Source organism: Lonchura striata, chromosome Z, assembly GCF_046129695.1.
Source record: "Lonchura striata isolate bLonStr1 chromosome Z, bLonStr1.mat, whole genome shotgun sequence".
Classification (NCBI taxonomy): Eukaryota; Metazoa; Chordata; class Aves; order Passeriformes; family Estrildidae; genus Lonchura; species Lonchura striata.
In genome coordinates this window covers 57,498,339-57,512,653 of record NC_134642.1, presented here as the reverse complement: position 1 = coordinate 57,512,653, position 14,315 = coordinate 57,498,339, and the positions used below count along the sequence as shown (strand labels likewise).

Genomic DNA, 14,315 nt, shown 5'->3' with positions numbered 1-14,315 from the left:
CACTGTATTTTTTTCTTCAAATTTGTGTTACTAGCTTGTGGTTCTCCTGTTGTCTTTAAATCTGGCTCAAGGAGCTTTCAGTATGAATACAGGATTTGAGCCCTAGCTGGTATAAAACAATCATAAAGAAGGAAAAATTGTGAGGAAGTTTATTTCCATGTTTTGTCAAACCACAGTGTTTCTGTCTGTGGAATTAAAAAAAAAAAAAAAGAAAAAAAACCCAACTTTTTTTTGGTGGGTTTTTGGTTGGTTGGCTGATTGGTGTTTTGTGGATTTGTTTGGGGTTTTTTTTTGGTTTTGGATTTTTGTGGATAATTTTCCTAGAAGTTCCAATCAATTCTCTTTCAGTCTTCTGTAGACACTGATTTAGAATAGACTTCATCCTACCTTTGACTTGCCATAGCTGAACTGAAGGTGAAAGTGGTACAGAACAAATGTGACTCTAGATGGGGTTGCATGGTTTCAGTGTTGCCTAATCCTATAGTGAGTCAGAGGCTGCAGTAGTAGCGTCAGCTCATTGGTTTTGCTAACAAAAGTGAGAAAATGTAACCTTTTGACATAATAGTAATCAGTGCAATCTTTCTCTGGAAAGTCTGGACACAAGGCTGATCAGAGCACGTTAAACCTTCCTACAGCACAGTGGTTTCATTTCTTCTAAGCTTCTTTCTTTCAGGGCAAATCTACAAGATTCAGACTCTTCAAGATGTCTGGTGTGTGCTGATTTGGAGCCATTTTTTTGCACCATATAGAGTTGCAAAAACTTAACTCTGGGCCAGACCTCAGGTGCAGGAATAGTCTATTAACTATAGGTTTGGTCACATTCAAACAAGACAGGTTCACAAGTAGCATGGATTATTAAAGACAACAAAATAGTTATTTTGGTTTGATGGTGACAAGTGCATTAACTGCAGAACAACTATTGATAGCACTAACAATAGGACTGCAATCACAAGCCTAATTTATTGAGTGAAAACATTCAGCATGGCCAAGGATGCAGGTCTTACCATAAGGCATCCCTTCTGGGAAGGATGAGGAAGACAGACACATGCATCTGTGCCTACAATTTTGTATCAAGTTCTCACAATCCTCAGTCATGTACAAGATCAGGGTGCATTCTTTGCCTTATTAACTACAACTTTGCAAAGTGCCTTGGGTGGCACTGTGGTCAAACTGTCTGTTCTTTGTGGTAACGCTTCCTGGTGGGAAGTGTTCTTGGTAGCAGTTGTGCAAAACCATCTGTTCCTTGTGGTCATGCTGTATATAATATTTCTTGGTATCCAGAGGTGGAACAAGAACATGCAGTTTCCATCCAGCATCATGTTCCTGTCTGGTGGGTGTCAACCCAAGCCACCTGACTTCTGTCTGCTTTTGGCATTTCTGCCCTGCTTTATGCTCCAGCTGTCAGAAGGAATGTTTGCTCAAGCACTGACCAAACTGCAGGGGCATGGAACAGGGAGAAGACAAGGAGGACAGCAGTCTTGCCCCAAGAGCATGAGATACATGCATATAAGCAGAGACACACCCATGACTGTGCCTCAGTCATTTATTTCATGGTAGTGATAAACACACTGCTCAGCACCAAGTACAGATTCTGTATTTAAACCTCAAAAGGAAAAAATACACCAAAATTGTGTAACTAGAGTATTTTAAAGAAATGTGGCATTTACATGTTTTAATTTCAATTACAGCATGCAAGTAAGAGGGGTCTTTAAATTCTCTGGTTAATGTACTGTACTTACATGTTTATATACACTATAATATATAACTATATTATGTAGCTCTGTGTATAGCACATATCTCTTAAAGCACATAAAAAATATCAGTTTAAAATTCAGGATCCATTTCTCAATGTTTTGTAAGCTGTTTTGATTTAGAAAATTTGTTAGGGATCCTTCTGAAACATCACAAAGCTTTTTGTAAATTCTTAATGACATGTTGATATCAACTAACACAACATGAATGCTTTCTGCAGGCTATTCCCGCTGTCAGCAGGTTCCAGCTGATAGATGATGTTTTTGCATTGGCAAAGTAAGTATGTTTCCAATATGTTACAGAAATTGATTAAACAATATTATTACACTCAAGATTTCCACTTCTGCTTCCTTGATTCCTACCCATGTGTGCCTCCTAAGAATAACTGCTTTGATATATTTAAGAATAACTGCTTTGAGATATTTATTCCCTTCTTTTGCCAGTGCTGAGTGAGTCAAAATTTCTTTTGTTCCAGCTCCAAGGAAATTATTTTAAATAGCGGCACTACCATGCTTTCTTTAGGAATTACCCTGTATTTAATGGAAAAAAATGAAGATTCTGTATCTTCCTTCATTTATTCTGCGTTATCTCACCTGTGCTGTACTGCATCTCTCAAAACCTCTTTAATTTCTGTTGCTGAGTCATGACTTGATTTTTCAGGCCTGTGGTACTAAAGAGGTCAGCAGAGTTGTAGGAGCTGAGAAGCATTAAGTGTGTCTGTGCCTCACATGTACCAGAGGTAATAAAAGCATCAGACACCTATGATGAAGATGTCCCTGCAATGAGGGACCTCAGGAATGAGGTGGCCAAAGCACACTGCCCTGCTTTAGGGCCTGTGGAAGTTAACTCTGACAGGAGGAAGTTCTGGAGTCAAGGGGCTTGAATTGGAATTTTGTTGTGAAAAAATTAATTCCATACTTATTCCACACTGAGGGACAGAAATGCCATGATGAAGTAATTAATTCTACAAATAGTGTGCATCTGAATTAAATGGTTTGACTTTTACATATTCCACAAAAGAACATGTAATGAAAATAAGTTGTTTCACAATAAAAATAAAGTTGTATTATTACTAAAACAGTACTTTTCTTCTTAGTTTTGTTACAGGGGGACAGACACATGCTATCAATGTGTTTGTACCATATCCTGCAGACCCAAGCAGATACAGAGTGCATATTGCCATGCTTACTGCCATGACTAGCCTATTGCTTTGATAGCAGCACAGTGCTCCTTAATAAATGTTTTGAGAGTTCAGCTTCTAAAATCACCATACATTTATATTTCCTTTATTTTTTCCAGTGCCTTTTCTAGGTTACTTTCCACATAGTATCCTCATGTTTTATTGCCTGTTCCATAAATAAATAAATATGTGTAGTAGGTGGTAAATGTGAATGAGTATGCTAAAATGTGTGGGGTTTTTTTGTTTTGGTTTGGTTTTCTTTTTTTTTTTTTTTTTTACATAGCTTTGGGTATGTTCCAATTGAAACAGCACTTGAACTAACTAAATACCTTGCCAGAGAAGATGAGCTCTTCATATGGAATGTGGTATTGTTAAACCTTATTCCTGACAATTTAGAAAGTACACTGAAGAACCATGAAGTATATCCACTTTTAAAGGTATGACCATTTTGTTAGTTACCAAAGATATTAGATCATGCAAATATGTTAGTCTAAAATTAATGCTTTTTAAATTCTCAGTAATGTAGTTGTGGCTATGATGAGTCACAGTGTTTGTCATTTCTTTTGCATGATTTTATCAAGTTTTGATTTTTTTAAAATAGGAGTAGGTACTTAATTATACATATTAGTCAATGATAAGTCTCATTGAATCTTGAGCTGTTTCTTATTGAAAAGCAGAAATACATGCACATTCTTTACTTTAAGCTTCATCCTTGTTTTTTTGAAATGGTGAATTTGGAAAACAGAACTATCAGTCAGTAGTAATTGAAAAGACCAACACTGCTATGCACAAAAGGTATGTGGTGTATTTGTGGTCTGTGCTTTCCATTCACTTTCATGGAGAGAAACAAGGAACAGTGTTTAGATACTAAATGAAATTATTCTCTCCTATATTTTACTCACCTGAGATACTACTGTCACATTTATTTTCTTGATGTCTATTTGAAGATTCCACTTATTAAGTCCCACAGTATTAGTTCTCTTAAGCTCTAAAAAATAAAGGTATGTGAAAATAAATGAGAAGAACAAAGTATTTCCTATTGAGAAGGGTTTCTTCCTGTTTCTCTGAGAATTTGTTGTCTTTTATAATAAGTTCAAAGGTCCGAGTGATGTGAAATGGTAATGTGCCAGTTTGATTTGAAGTACAGTTATATTGCATTGTAAACTCAGTTTAATTTAATTTTCTGTGTTTTCAGGACATTAATAGTGATAAATGTTTAGTATAAATCTGAGTAAATAAGGAAAATAAAAATGTGCATCTAAATGAAAGTATTTTTTCTTTCCCTTCTTTTAAAAGAAATACCTTTTAAAGAGAATGTTGCCAATATACCATTATTATGCAGGTTTTATTCGTCAAAATGTTGATGCTTTGGAAGATGACTATTTTGCTCAGTAAGTATTCTGCTTTTCTTAAGAGTTTTTTCTGGTGTGACTGGATTTGATATGTTGCAATTTGCTCATGTAAATTTAAATACAAGACACAGGAATAATCCTCTAACTAATGTGAACATAAATAAATTGTGATTTTACTGTCCTTTAAGTGTGTATTCTTTATGACGACACCTCCAGTGCAACTGCAGTATCAGGATAGGAGCATAAAGGATGATAATTTAAGGATCATAGTGGTAGCTCTCGTTTGTCAGAGAACAGGCTCAACAGGCTGCTGCTAATTGAAGAAAAACTGACAGCAATGAAGTCAAGATATAATTTTCGAGTCAATTACTAAACTTTAAAATACTTCAGTTTGCAAGGCCACTGCAGCCAAAGGCTTAAATATCAGAGTGATTTGGATTAAACACAGCCAATACCTTAAAACTTCCAAAAGGGCTATAAACCACACAAAAAACTTACAAAAAATATAGTACATTGGTTGCCTCACTAATATCCACTAATATTAATGTCTTGGGACCATTATTGTTTGTTTAATTATTTTATTAAAACTCAATTATTCCTAGGAGAGGATTCTTGTGGGTTAATGGCATCATGTTCTGAAACTGTGGTGGTCAGGCACAGATCAAGTACTCCAAATGTGGTATGCATATCTTTCATTCTTACTGTTTTAACTTCTCCTCAAGAGTGTATTTGGAAAAACTCTTGGCAACAGCGTGCTGGCTGGGCCTCCAAGACTGTTTGGACCTCTCATCGGAACTGTATGCTAAGTGGAGGGACAACCCTGAGTACAAGTAAGAACGGTGATCTGCTCTTAGAGGTGTGCATGTCTAAGGGAGGTGGAAAGTTAAAAGGCTGTTACAAGGGGGAGGCAGAATGAGAAATGCTCCTGTACACTGCTCTTATTTCTTGACAGAATGGCAGAATTTAAGACAACTATGTCTGCCCCACCTCCTCCTCTTCCCCAAATCCCAGCTTTATTATGATTTCATAATTGCTACTTTTTACATAGACTTCACATGCTGGAGGATGCAGATTTTGCCATGAAGACCAAAAGCTGGTTAGCTATGTAACAGGTGAACCTCCTGTGACTGCTAATATCCCATATGCCCAGTCCCTTTGCTGTATACAGCCTTGGGGTTTTCACGCACACCAACTCAGCTTTTAAGCTTCTCGTAACAATACTGAGTGATGTTTGCATGGTACAGCCATCTGCCCATGGTGATCCCATCAAAGTGCCTTGCATGTTCTGTGTTCACATAAAGAGATGCTGGGAACCGCTGTCAGTCCTTATGCTGGTACTGGTGCCTAGTGGTCAGGGGTCTGGTCTGTGAGAATGGACTCTGGACTCTACCAGGAAGAGACTTTCTGTATTCAACCACTGCATTATTAAAAAAAAAATTACAATGTATTGAAATTCTTATTCTCTTTTTCTTCCTCTTTCTTTTGATGTCTTTCTATGCAATAGTCAAATAGTGTTGGCACTGGTGAGTGAATATTTAAAGTTTATTTTTATTTGTTGCAGTTGTGATTAATATTTTGTTGTTTTTATTTGATATATGTTGATACATGTAGTTGGCTAAGTAAACTGAACTTGTACTATTGTATTTGAGTTTTCTAAGATAACTTCACAGTGATCATCCTCATAAAAGCCAAACTGAGTTTTCTGTTAGACTGGAAAGTTTAAATAGCCTACATACATTTTGTTCCATTCTAGAGAGAATATTCTTGCAATTCCACATTACAAGCAATAATCATGTCCTGAAATGTCAGTCTGTTTTCAAAACAGTCATCTTTCCCTACTAATAACATTTGAGGTGATGGAATACAACATACCTTGTTTGACCTGAATGGCTGAAAAATCTGTGAAATATATTAGCTGATTGAGTTTTGAATTTGATGAAGAATATTATTTGTGCTGTCCTTCTTGGCACTGGGAAAACCTCAAATGGATTTTACTGGTCTATATGTGTGGAAAAAATGAAACTCTGAATTTGGTAAATTAATTATCATTAAATAATTGAAAGATTATCATGTTTTAAGGAGAAAACCCCACAGAAGGTAGGACACTTCTTAGGTTTCAAGTGACGTATCACTGTTCCCATGCAGTTAATGAAAAGATTTTACATGTGCTGGGTAGGAAAAGAAATAGGCACAATACACTTTTAACCCATATTTCACAGACAAACCCTTTAGATGCTCTTATGTTCTTCATGCTGAGAGCAAATTCATAACAGCTGTTTTGCCACAGGTGGAACCCAGAAGGATTCTCACATCTGTGGAATGAAGTAATGCATTTCTGTTTCAGATTGATTGATCAATATTCAGCTGAACATTTCCAAATTGTTCCTAACAGAACATAACTGGACTTAATACAGTGCATATTTATCTCTTTCATAAAAATAACTAGAGCTGTAATCCCCAGCTCTCAGTTTTACTCTTTTTTCATTACAGGAGTGTAGTGAAGCTTGCTAAATAAATGTATTCTCTTAGATGCTGTTACTGGCTTGACTTTTCAAAGAAGGAAAGTAGCCTTGGGGGAGGGACAGTATTTCAGTCCATTTTACTTTTTTACTAAAGGTTCACATATATTGCTGCTACTCTCAAAAGTTAAGAAATCACCATGTTATTTCTGGTTCCAAAACAAACAAACAAAAAAAACTCCAACCAAATAAGCAAAAAACAAAAAAAACCAAAAACGAAACAAAAACATCAATGTAAAATAACCTGCCCTGCTTTCCAGCAGGTTTTTACATTTTCCCCAAGTTCCAGAAATGAGGGCTCCTGGCAGGCAGTAATGTCAAATCACACAGCCAGAAAAAACATCAAGATGAATTAAGTCACTTAACATAACCTCAAGCCCCAAAGTCCCTTTTTGGACCATACTGGACACCCTCTGGGAACTACACAACATAAACCACTTCAGGGCCACCAGAGATGGCACCAGCCAGCAAACCATTGCCCCATAGTAAGCTGCCCATCCAGTCTGCTTCAAATGTTGCACATCAGAGCTGCAGCCAAATGATACACAGTGCTTGTCTATTCACACACAACTTTACACTTTTTAATGAACATTTTCTTGCAACTACTGGAGCAGCTTCAGTAGTAAAATAAATAGCTGTATTTGGCCAAAATAGCTTTACCCCATTGTCACCTTACTATGACCTGTAACTGCAACATTATGAAAAGATTATTAAATAAATTACTAGACCATGTAACTCAGACCTGTTAGAGAAGGATTCCTCGCAGGGCAATACTTTAGCCTGACATAACTACTCTACATGTCATTCTTGGTGGTAAATCCCTTATGTCCCAGAAAATATCTAGGTAAATGAATCCAAACTATTTCTTAAAGTAAATATGGGACATGCCTACACTTTCTGTTAGCATGACAGTAAAATACCCCATCTGCAACAAACTACCAAAATCCCTGCATCTTGTCTTTTAACTAACCAGGGATGTCTGTCATGTAAAACACCCCATTCTCTCACTCTTTCCTACTAGTCTTTTGTTTCCAAAATTATAACTTTCTTTTCTCTACCTTATACTCTAAAGATTGATATAATTTATCCTTCCTCCTGACTGACCAACTGTTGGCATCAGCCTTACTTTCTCTAGTATAGTCTGCTGAAACTCAGAATTTTTTCTCAAATTGTATTTAAATTTGAATTTAAATTTTTCATTCTTCAGGCCCAGTTTTGGGCTGAAGAATGGCTTTTCTGACCAGAAAATTAACTGTTTTTCTAAGTGTATCTCCTGATCAAAGAGAGGGTAATATTTACACCTTGACTTACAACCTTGGCTTAATGTAATAATAAGCAGACTAACAGTATGACATAGGGAAGTCAAATGTTTCATTTATAGAAATGACACCCATTCCTCTGTAGGGAATTAGTCCAAAGTTAATTGAAACTATTTTCAGATACCTGCATAGTAGAATACTGCTATCACTGAAAATTGTTTGCAATATCTTAATGTCAGGGATACATCATTGCTACAGAAAAAACTTCCTGTTCAGCCTTTGCATATGGAGCATTATACTGGCAATTCTTTCATTTAGTTTCTGTTATGAAATTCACTGCCGTGTTGAGGACTCTTCCCTGGGGTGGGAGTAATAGGAGGCTGCCTGTTGCATGGAAAAAAGTCCCTTCTGTTTCCTTCTGTGCTGCAAATGGCTTTTCCTATGGGGTGCATTCACTGCAGAAACTTAGAAAAGGCTTGTCTGGAATGATGCATATATGCATTAGTACTCTCTCTAATGATGTGATCCATTTCCTAGGTTGTGATGGAGAACAGTGGCATTGACACTGTATGCACACAAAATAGTCTGGTCCAATCGCTCTATATTGCTCTAAAAATGCTGGGGGTTTTGGTTTCCTTTAAACTGCATGCTTTTTAAATGCTTAAATCAAAGATAAAACAATGAGATTTCCTCATATTTGTTTACACTACTATTTTATATTTGCACTGTTGTGTATCTTTTAACTGTAAATAAACATTTTATTTCAGTTACGCATTAACAGGGTTTGCCTCTACAACAGTACAGTACCTTTAAAGTGTATTTTGCCTTGCAGAATCCCCTTTTTAATTAGAAGAACAATCTGCTGTTATGGTGTTGCAGTGGGAAGTGATAAAGAATGGAATTTTGCGTGGGAAATGTACAACCATACCAACTCTGTTGAGGAAGATGAAGACATCCTGCTCTATGCCATGAGTTGTGCCAAAGAGTCATGGTTACTTTACAGGTGACCTTGAATAAAGTATATCTTTATTGTATGTAGAAGTAAATTGCAATACAATAGTAAATAATAAGAACAAAAATACTTTACTGTGCAAAGCTGGTAGAAGTTTGCATGCCACAGAAGCATGTGTCTTGTCAACCACTGGTAATGTTTTAAAGAGTTTGGTTAGGGAGCAAGTATGAAAAATGAGAGACACAAATAAACAAACCTTCTGCAAATACAAAATACGGGTCATCAGGTCTTAAGTTCTGACTCCACGTGGGCCAACCAAAAAGTTAAGACATATATTGAAGAGTCTTGTTCAAAAGTTTCCAGAACATAGTTGGGAACACTATGTTTATTTTCTTTTACTGGCATTTGTATCTTTGTCAGTAAAAAGATGTTAAATTCTTTAATTAGTCATGTTTGTATTACCTAAAGCATTTGTTAAAGAGTGGAATTTTGGCAGTGATGCTCTAAAGAAATATCATCCAAACATTCACATAAACTCCATGGTCCAAGGTGCGGAAGTAACATCTTAGTCCTTCCAGCCACCTGCTCTAGTGTGGTGGTCATTTGGGAAGACAGAAAAATATGACTGAGAATAAGACAAAAAATGTTGCAAAGAGATGACAACCAGCTAAACTAATTTCCTATGATCCTATTGCCTTTTTCATAGAACAGGCTAGCACCGTTCCATGATAAATCAGGGAGTTGTGATGAGCTTCCTCCTCCATGTACTTCAGTAGCTGACAAACCAATCTGTTTTTTTGAAATGCCATGCAGAGAGTGTTTTGGGGTGAAGAATGTTAAGATATCTTTCCCTGGCCTTCACAATTATCTTCATTATGTTAAGCATAGTGGTGGCATGCAAAGGGGAGAAGCCCAACTCAACTACTCTACCTATAAAGGAGCAGAGAAAATAACTCTAAAAGGATTCATTTGGAAGTAGGAGCATCTAAGGTAAAACACTGAGTCAACAAAGAGAATAATTACTTTTCAAGATGTTCAGGCATTCAGTGCCACTGACATAATTAGAAGATATTTCTGAAATCCTGCCTTAGTCCTCATGAAAAATCTTCTCATTGAGTTTTGCTGCAGGGGACCTTATGAACAGGTTGCTTTTGTGTAAAAGCATCTCACTGCTGGTATACTCCATAGACTTCATATGAGTCACAGTGAAGTGAATTGCCGGAAGGTGAAAAGCAGTCTGCCTTTCCACAGGCTTGTCTGGTAGCAGCAGTTGTCTTTCTGGTGCAAAGATAAGAAACACATCTATGTCCATTTGATATTCTGCACCCTCACTTTATTAAGTGAACAGTGTGCAAGAACAAATGTTGAGGACAAAACTCGAGCTGAATAGCTCAGAGTGACACCAACTTTGGTATAACCTTCCACATGCTGATATTTATTGAGGTAGGAATTTTTGTGAACTGGATTATATTTCCAGATTGCAATATTGTATATTTCCATTGTAAAACAGCAAGTGACAGGTTCATTTTTTTCCTGCTTTTCTAACAGATACTTGCAATATGGACTCAGTGACACATTATTTTCTTCCAATTGTACTTCAGTCATTATCTCGCATATAGTGACTCAGGATATTGGGCACCGTATAGCCTGGGAATTTGTTACGGAAAATTGGTCACTTTTAAGTCAAGGGTAAGCAACAAGTTTTGGGTTCCTTTAATTTTTGTGGCTCTTTGTCTTCTTCCTCGATGTTTGAGCTGTAAAATTCAGGTGCAGATTTTCCTTTCAGAGATGGCTATTTGTAATGACTGATTCAATTAAGTATACAGAACAGAGTTTTCAGAAGATTGAACTCTGATCAGGATTTAAATTAGATTAAAAAATAGCTCATCAAACACAAAAGACTTTAAAAATTATTCTGTTCATGACTTTTTCTGTACTTTTAAGTACTCCTGGGAATTCTGACTCTAGAAGTGGGTTTATCCACTAGGATTTTACAAGCAAATTGTGTAAATTGTGGGTGTAAAATGCTGAAGTAAAACCCTCACCTCTTTTCCAAAGAGAGTATGAAGAGATGGGTTATTACAGCATGCAGACATGCAAGAGCTGCTAAGACCAACTGCAGTGTTATTCCCTGACTTAACTCTTAAACCTATTGCCAGCCCACCTGCACTGCTATAGGTAAACTGCAGGTGAGCTTGGGCTATCTGTTTTAAACAAAGCAAGTATTTTGATGTTTGCTTGAAGACTCCCTCTCTCCTTGGCAATTGTGAAAAGCAGCAGGCTGCTGACAAGAGTACATTCCAGCTGCTTTTGATGGCAGAGGAGGTCATTGTGATCCAGAAGAAAAATCAGCCATTTAGGAGCATTCAAATGTGTAAATTGTTGCTAGCACTAGAAAAGGCAAGTTGCAGCAGATTTGTGTCATATCAACTTGTTCTCTTACAGAGCTTTTCTATGTTTTAAATTTATGAGAAATTTGTTGGGAAATTGCCCCCTTATTTTCAAACTAAAAGAATAATGCAAGTCTTTATTTATATGCCACCCTCACAATAGCAACAGGAGCACCAGTTTGTTAGACACATACTGGTTAGTCTTTTTAGCTCAGTTTGGCTGTATGGCCTCAGAGAGATTATCTGTTTCATGAAAAGAATTCATATTACCAAAATACAAATACCAGATCCTTCTAGGAAATGAAATTAAAGGGTTATTATTGTATTTCATGCAGCTCAAATGTCTAAATTGAATATTAATGGTAGTTCTTTAAAAGAGGGAAAAGAGTCCATAGTTGCAAACTTCAGCTTAGTTGGCATTTGCAGCATTGCCCACCTGAAGCCTCCTGGCTTTGCCCGACCAGCCCTGGCACGTTTGGCAGCAGGGGACACTCCCCTGTGCCTCAGGAGGTTTGGGGTGCAGCTGGGGCTGAGCGCTGACGCTGTCAGCCCTGGTGTGGAGGAGAGGCAATGTCTGAGGAGGAGAAGAAGAGGCCAACTCAGGGCTGGGGTAACAGGCCAAGGTTTATTATTAAGGGGCTCCTGGGAGCTCCACACCTCAGGGAATCCAACAGCTGAGAGCACCCAAGAGTTAATGAGGGGTTTTAGGGTGGTGGAAGGTGAGGGAACAGAGAAATACATGGACCAATAGGGGGAAACCAGAGGAGAGACCCCTGGTCCTCGCTCAATCACTTGATGCCCAGGGTAGAAGGTTCTGGAGAAGTGGGATGGGGAATCGAGTGATAGACAAGGCACCAGGGAGAGGACAGGGGAATGACACAGCACTTTTCAGGAGCACATAGGCAGGGAGAAGGGGAATGGCACAGGACAAGGAGGAGGGGATTGACATTTACGGAAAAGGGGTAGCTTGGGGCAGAACTGGTGGGGAAAATAAGGGGTACAAGAACAAACCAGTGCAAAACAGATACAGAAACTTGAAACCATTAAAACACAATACAACACAGCATAGTAAATAATCACTAAATAGTGTAAGTATTTTCAAATGTGATAAAATTTAGTATATTTGCTAATGTGCTATTTGAAGGACCTTTATCTCAATTTTACAGATATGGGCATGAATTATTGCATGATGTACTAAAAGCCATGGGAAGATTTGTCAAAACAGATGTACAGATCCAAGAGGTAAACTAGAGAAGCATTTAGTCTCAATTTCATGGCCAGTTTGTAAATACAAGTTTTTGTTCTTTTGTTCTTAAAGAACAAAAACATGTTCTTTAAACATGAAACTTAAAGTTTTGAGCAGAGTCCCCACAAATTCTATCAAAACTGTCTCATTTTCTCTATGAAATCTGTCTGTAGAGACAATCTCTGCCATACCTACTGAAAATGTACCAACATTTGGGCAGCTGGCCTGTTAGACTGTCATACTAACATCTGTTTAATTCCTTATATTGTTCAATCACTGCTTCCCCCAAATATTTATTTACTGTTCTGCACTCCTCTCTTGTCTTTTGCCTACTAGACTGATGAGAAAGATTTCTTGTTCTGTGATTGTAGAACAAGCAGAAAAAGAGGATTCTTCTACCCAACTAGTCCTAGACAGTGTGGTATTACCAGTACCAGTGAAGTTGGCTGCATTTGAAAGGATTTTTAGAGGAACAGAAAAAGGGCACATTCTTGATATGTAAGGAGCTTTCCCACATTAGTGTAAATCAGTTACCTTGTCCCACCTCCTCTTTAGTCTCTGTCATCTGCCCCTTTTCTCTCAGGCACACAGTTGCTTGCCACAAGTGAAGTTAATTGTGAACTAAGCTCGTGTGTTTATTTCTTCAGTTGCAGGTTTTTTATAATGCTACTTTGGAAGAGGATGAGAGAGAGGCTATTACTATGCTACTGGAATCTGCAAAACTTGAAAATATTGAAAGGAGAAAACTACTAATTAAAATTGCCAGCTGGTTAGATAAAAACATAGATGATTGATTTGGAACACTATTTCCAGTGTATTACATATCATTCACTATCATATTAGTATTCATTATAAGCTGTTATTAAAGGTAAAGCACATTTTTGAATACTGTGATTGTCTTTCCAGTGTAAAGTATGGATAAAACTATTCCCAAAGAAATCAAGGATTTAGGAAAAGATATTATAAACATATTTGCATCTTATATCTAAAATAATTTCCTCCTGAAAGAGGTGTTAGGAATGCATTGCTAATAATAATCTAACATATAGATACAGTCTTGAATCCTTTGGGGGTTTTCTTCTGAATATCCAAATGAAAGGTGTGCTGAATATTTGTGGCAAAAAAAACCCCAAAACAAACAAACAAACAAACAAAAAAACCCAAAACGTAAGGAAGCTGAAAAAGCTTATATTCTATTTTGTTTCGTTTGTACAGTGATCTATAACCTGTCTGTCTCCACTTCTATGTTTTTAAATTGCAAAGAGGACAATAATTTAGAACAGTTCTGCGAAACATAAGCTTCAGAACTACTTCAGACAAGTATGGAGGAAAGGACTAAAGAATCCTCAGATTTTAATTTTAGTTAAGAAATTAATGCCTTGTCATTCAAAATTTGTTTTTTTCTCAGCAGATCTCTACTTAATGTGTCTTCATTTTTGTTTAATTGCTTTTCAAGAGACCCTGCTGGTTGTCTCCATTTAGCATGCTTCAGCCCTCAGGATGGTCTTGGAGTGTGTGAACTGGATTTTCTTTGGATAAAATTTATCTAGGAGATGACATCTGAAGGTCATTTTGTCCATGGTACTAGTGTGCAACTAATCTAAACTAACTCTTCTGGAATATCACTGTTCTAATTGCACAGAGGTGCTCACTGATCATAGAATC

At 37.1% G+C, this 14,315-nt stretch overlaps 1 protein-coding gene across 1 annotated transcript in view; it reads left to right on the top strand.

Moving 5' to 3' along the window:
- Positions 1-13,444, top strand: part of LVRN (laeverin) — a 34,333-nt gene extending 20,889 nt beyond the window's left edge. The window contains exons 13-20 of the mRNA XM_077790376.1: positions 1,973-2,028; positions 3,216-3,369; positions 4,229-4,323; positions 5,007-5,114; positions 8,895-9,065; positions 10,563-10,703; positions 12,571-12,646; positions 13,298-13,444. Of these exons, the coding sequence (XP_077646502.1) occupies positions 1,973-2,028; positions 3,216-3,369; positions 4,229-4,323; positions 5,007-5,114; positions 8,895-9,065; positions 10,563-10,703; positions 12,571-12,646; positions 13,298-13,444 (948 nt within the window). The remainder of the gene's footprint in view (positions 1-1,972; positions 2,029-3,215; positions 3,370-4,228; positions 4,324-5,006; positions 5,115-8,894; positions 9,066-10,562; positions 10,704-12,570; positions 12,647-13,297) is intronic.
- Positions 13,445-14,315: the final 871 nt, after the last annotated feature.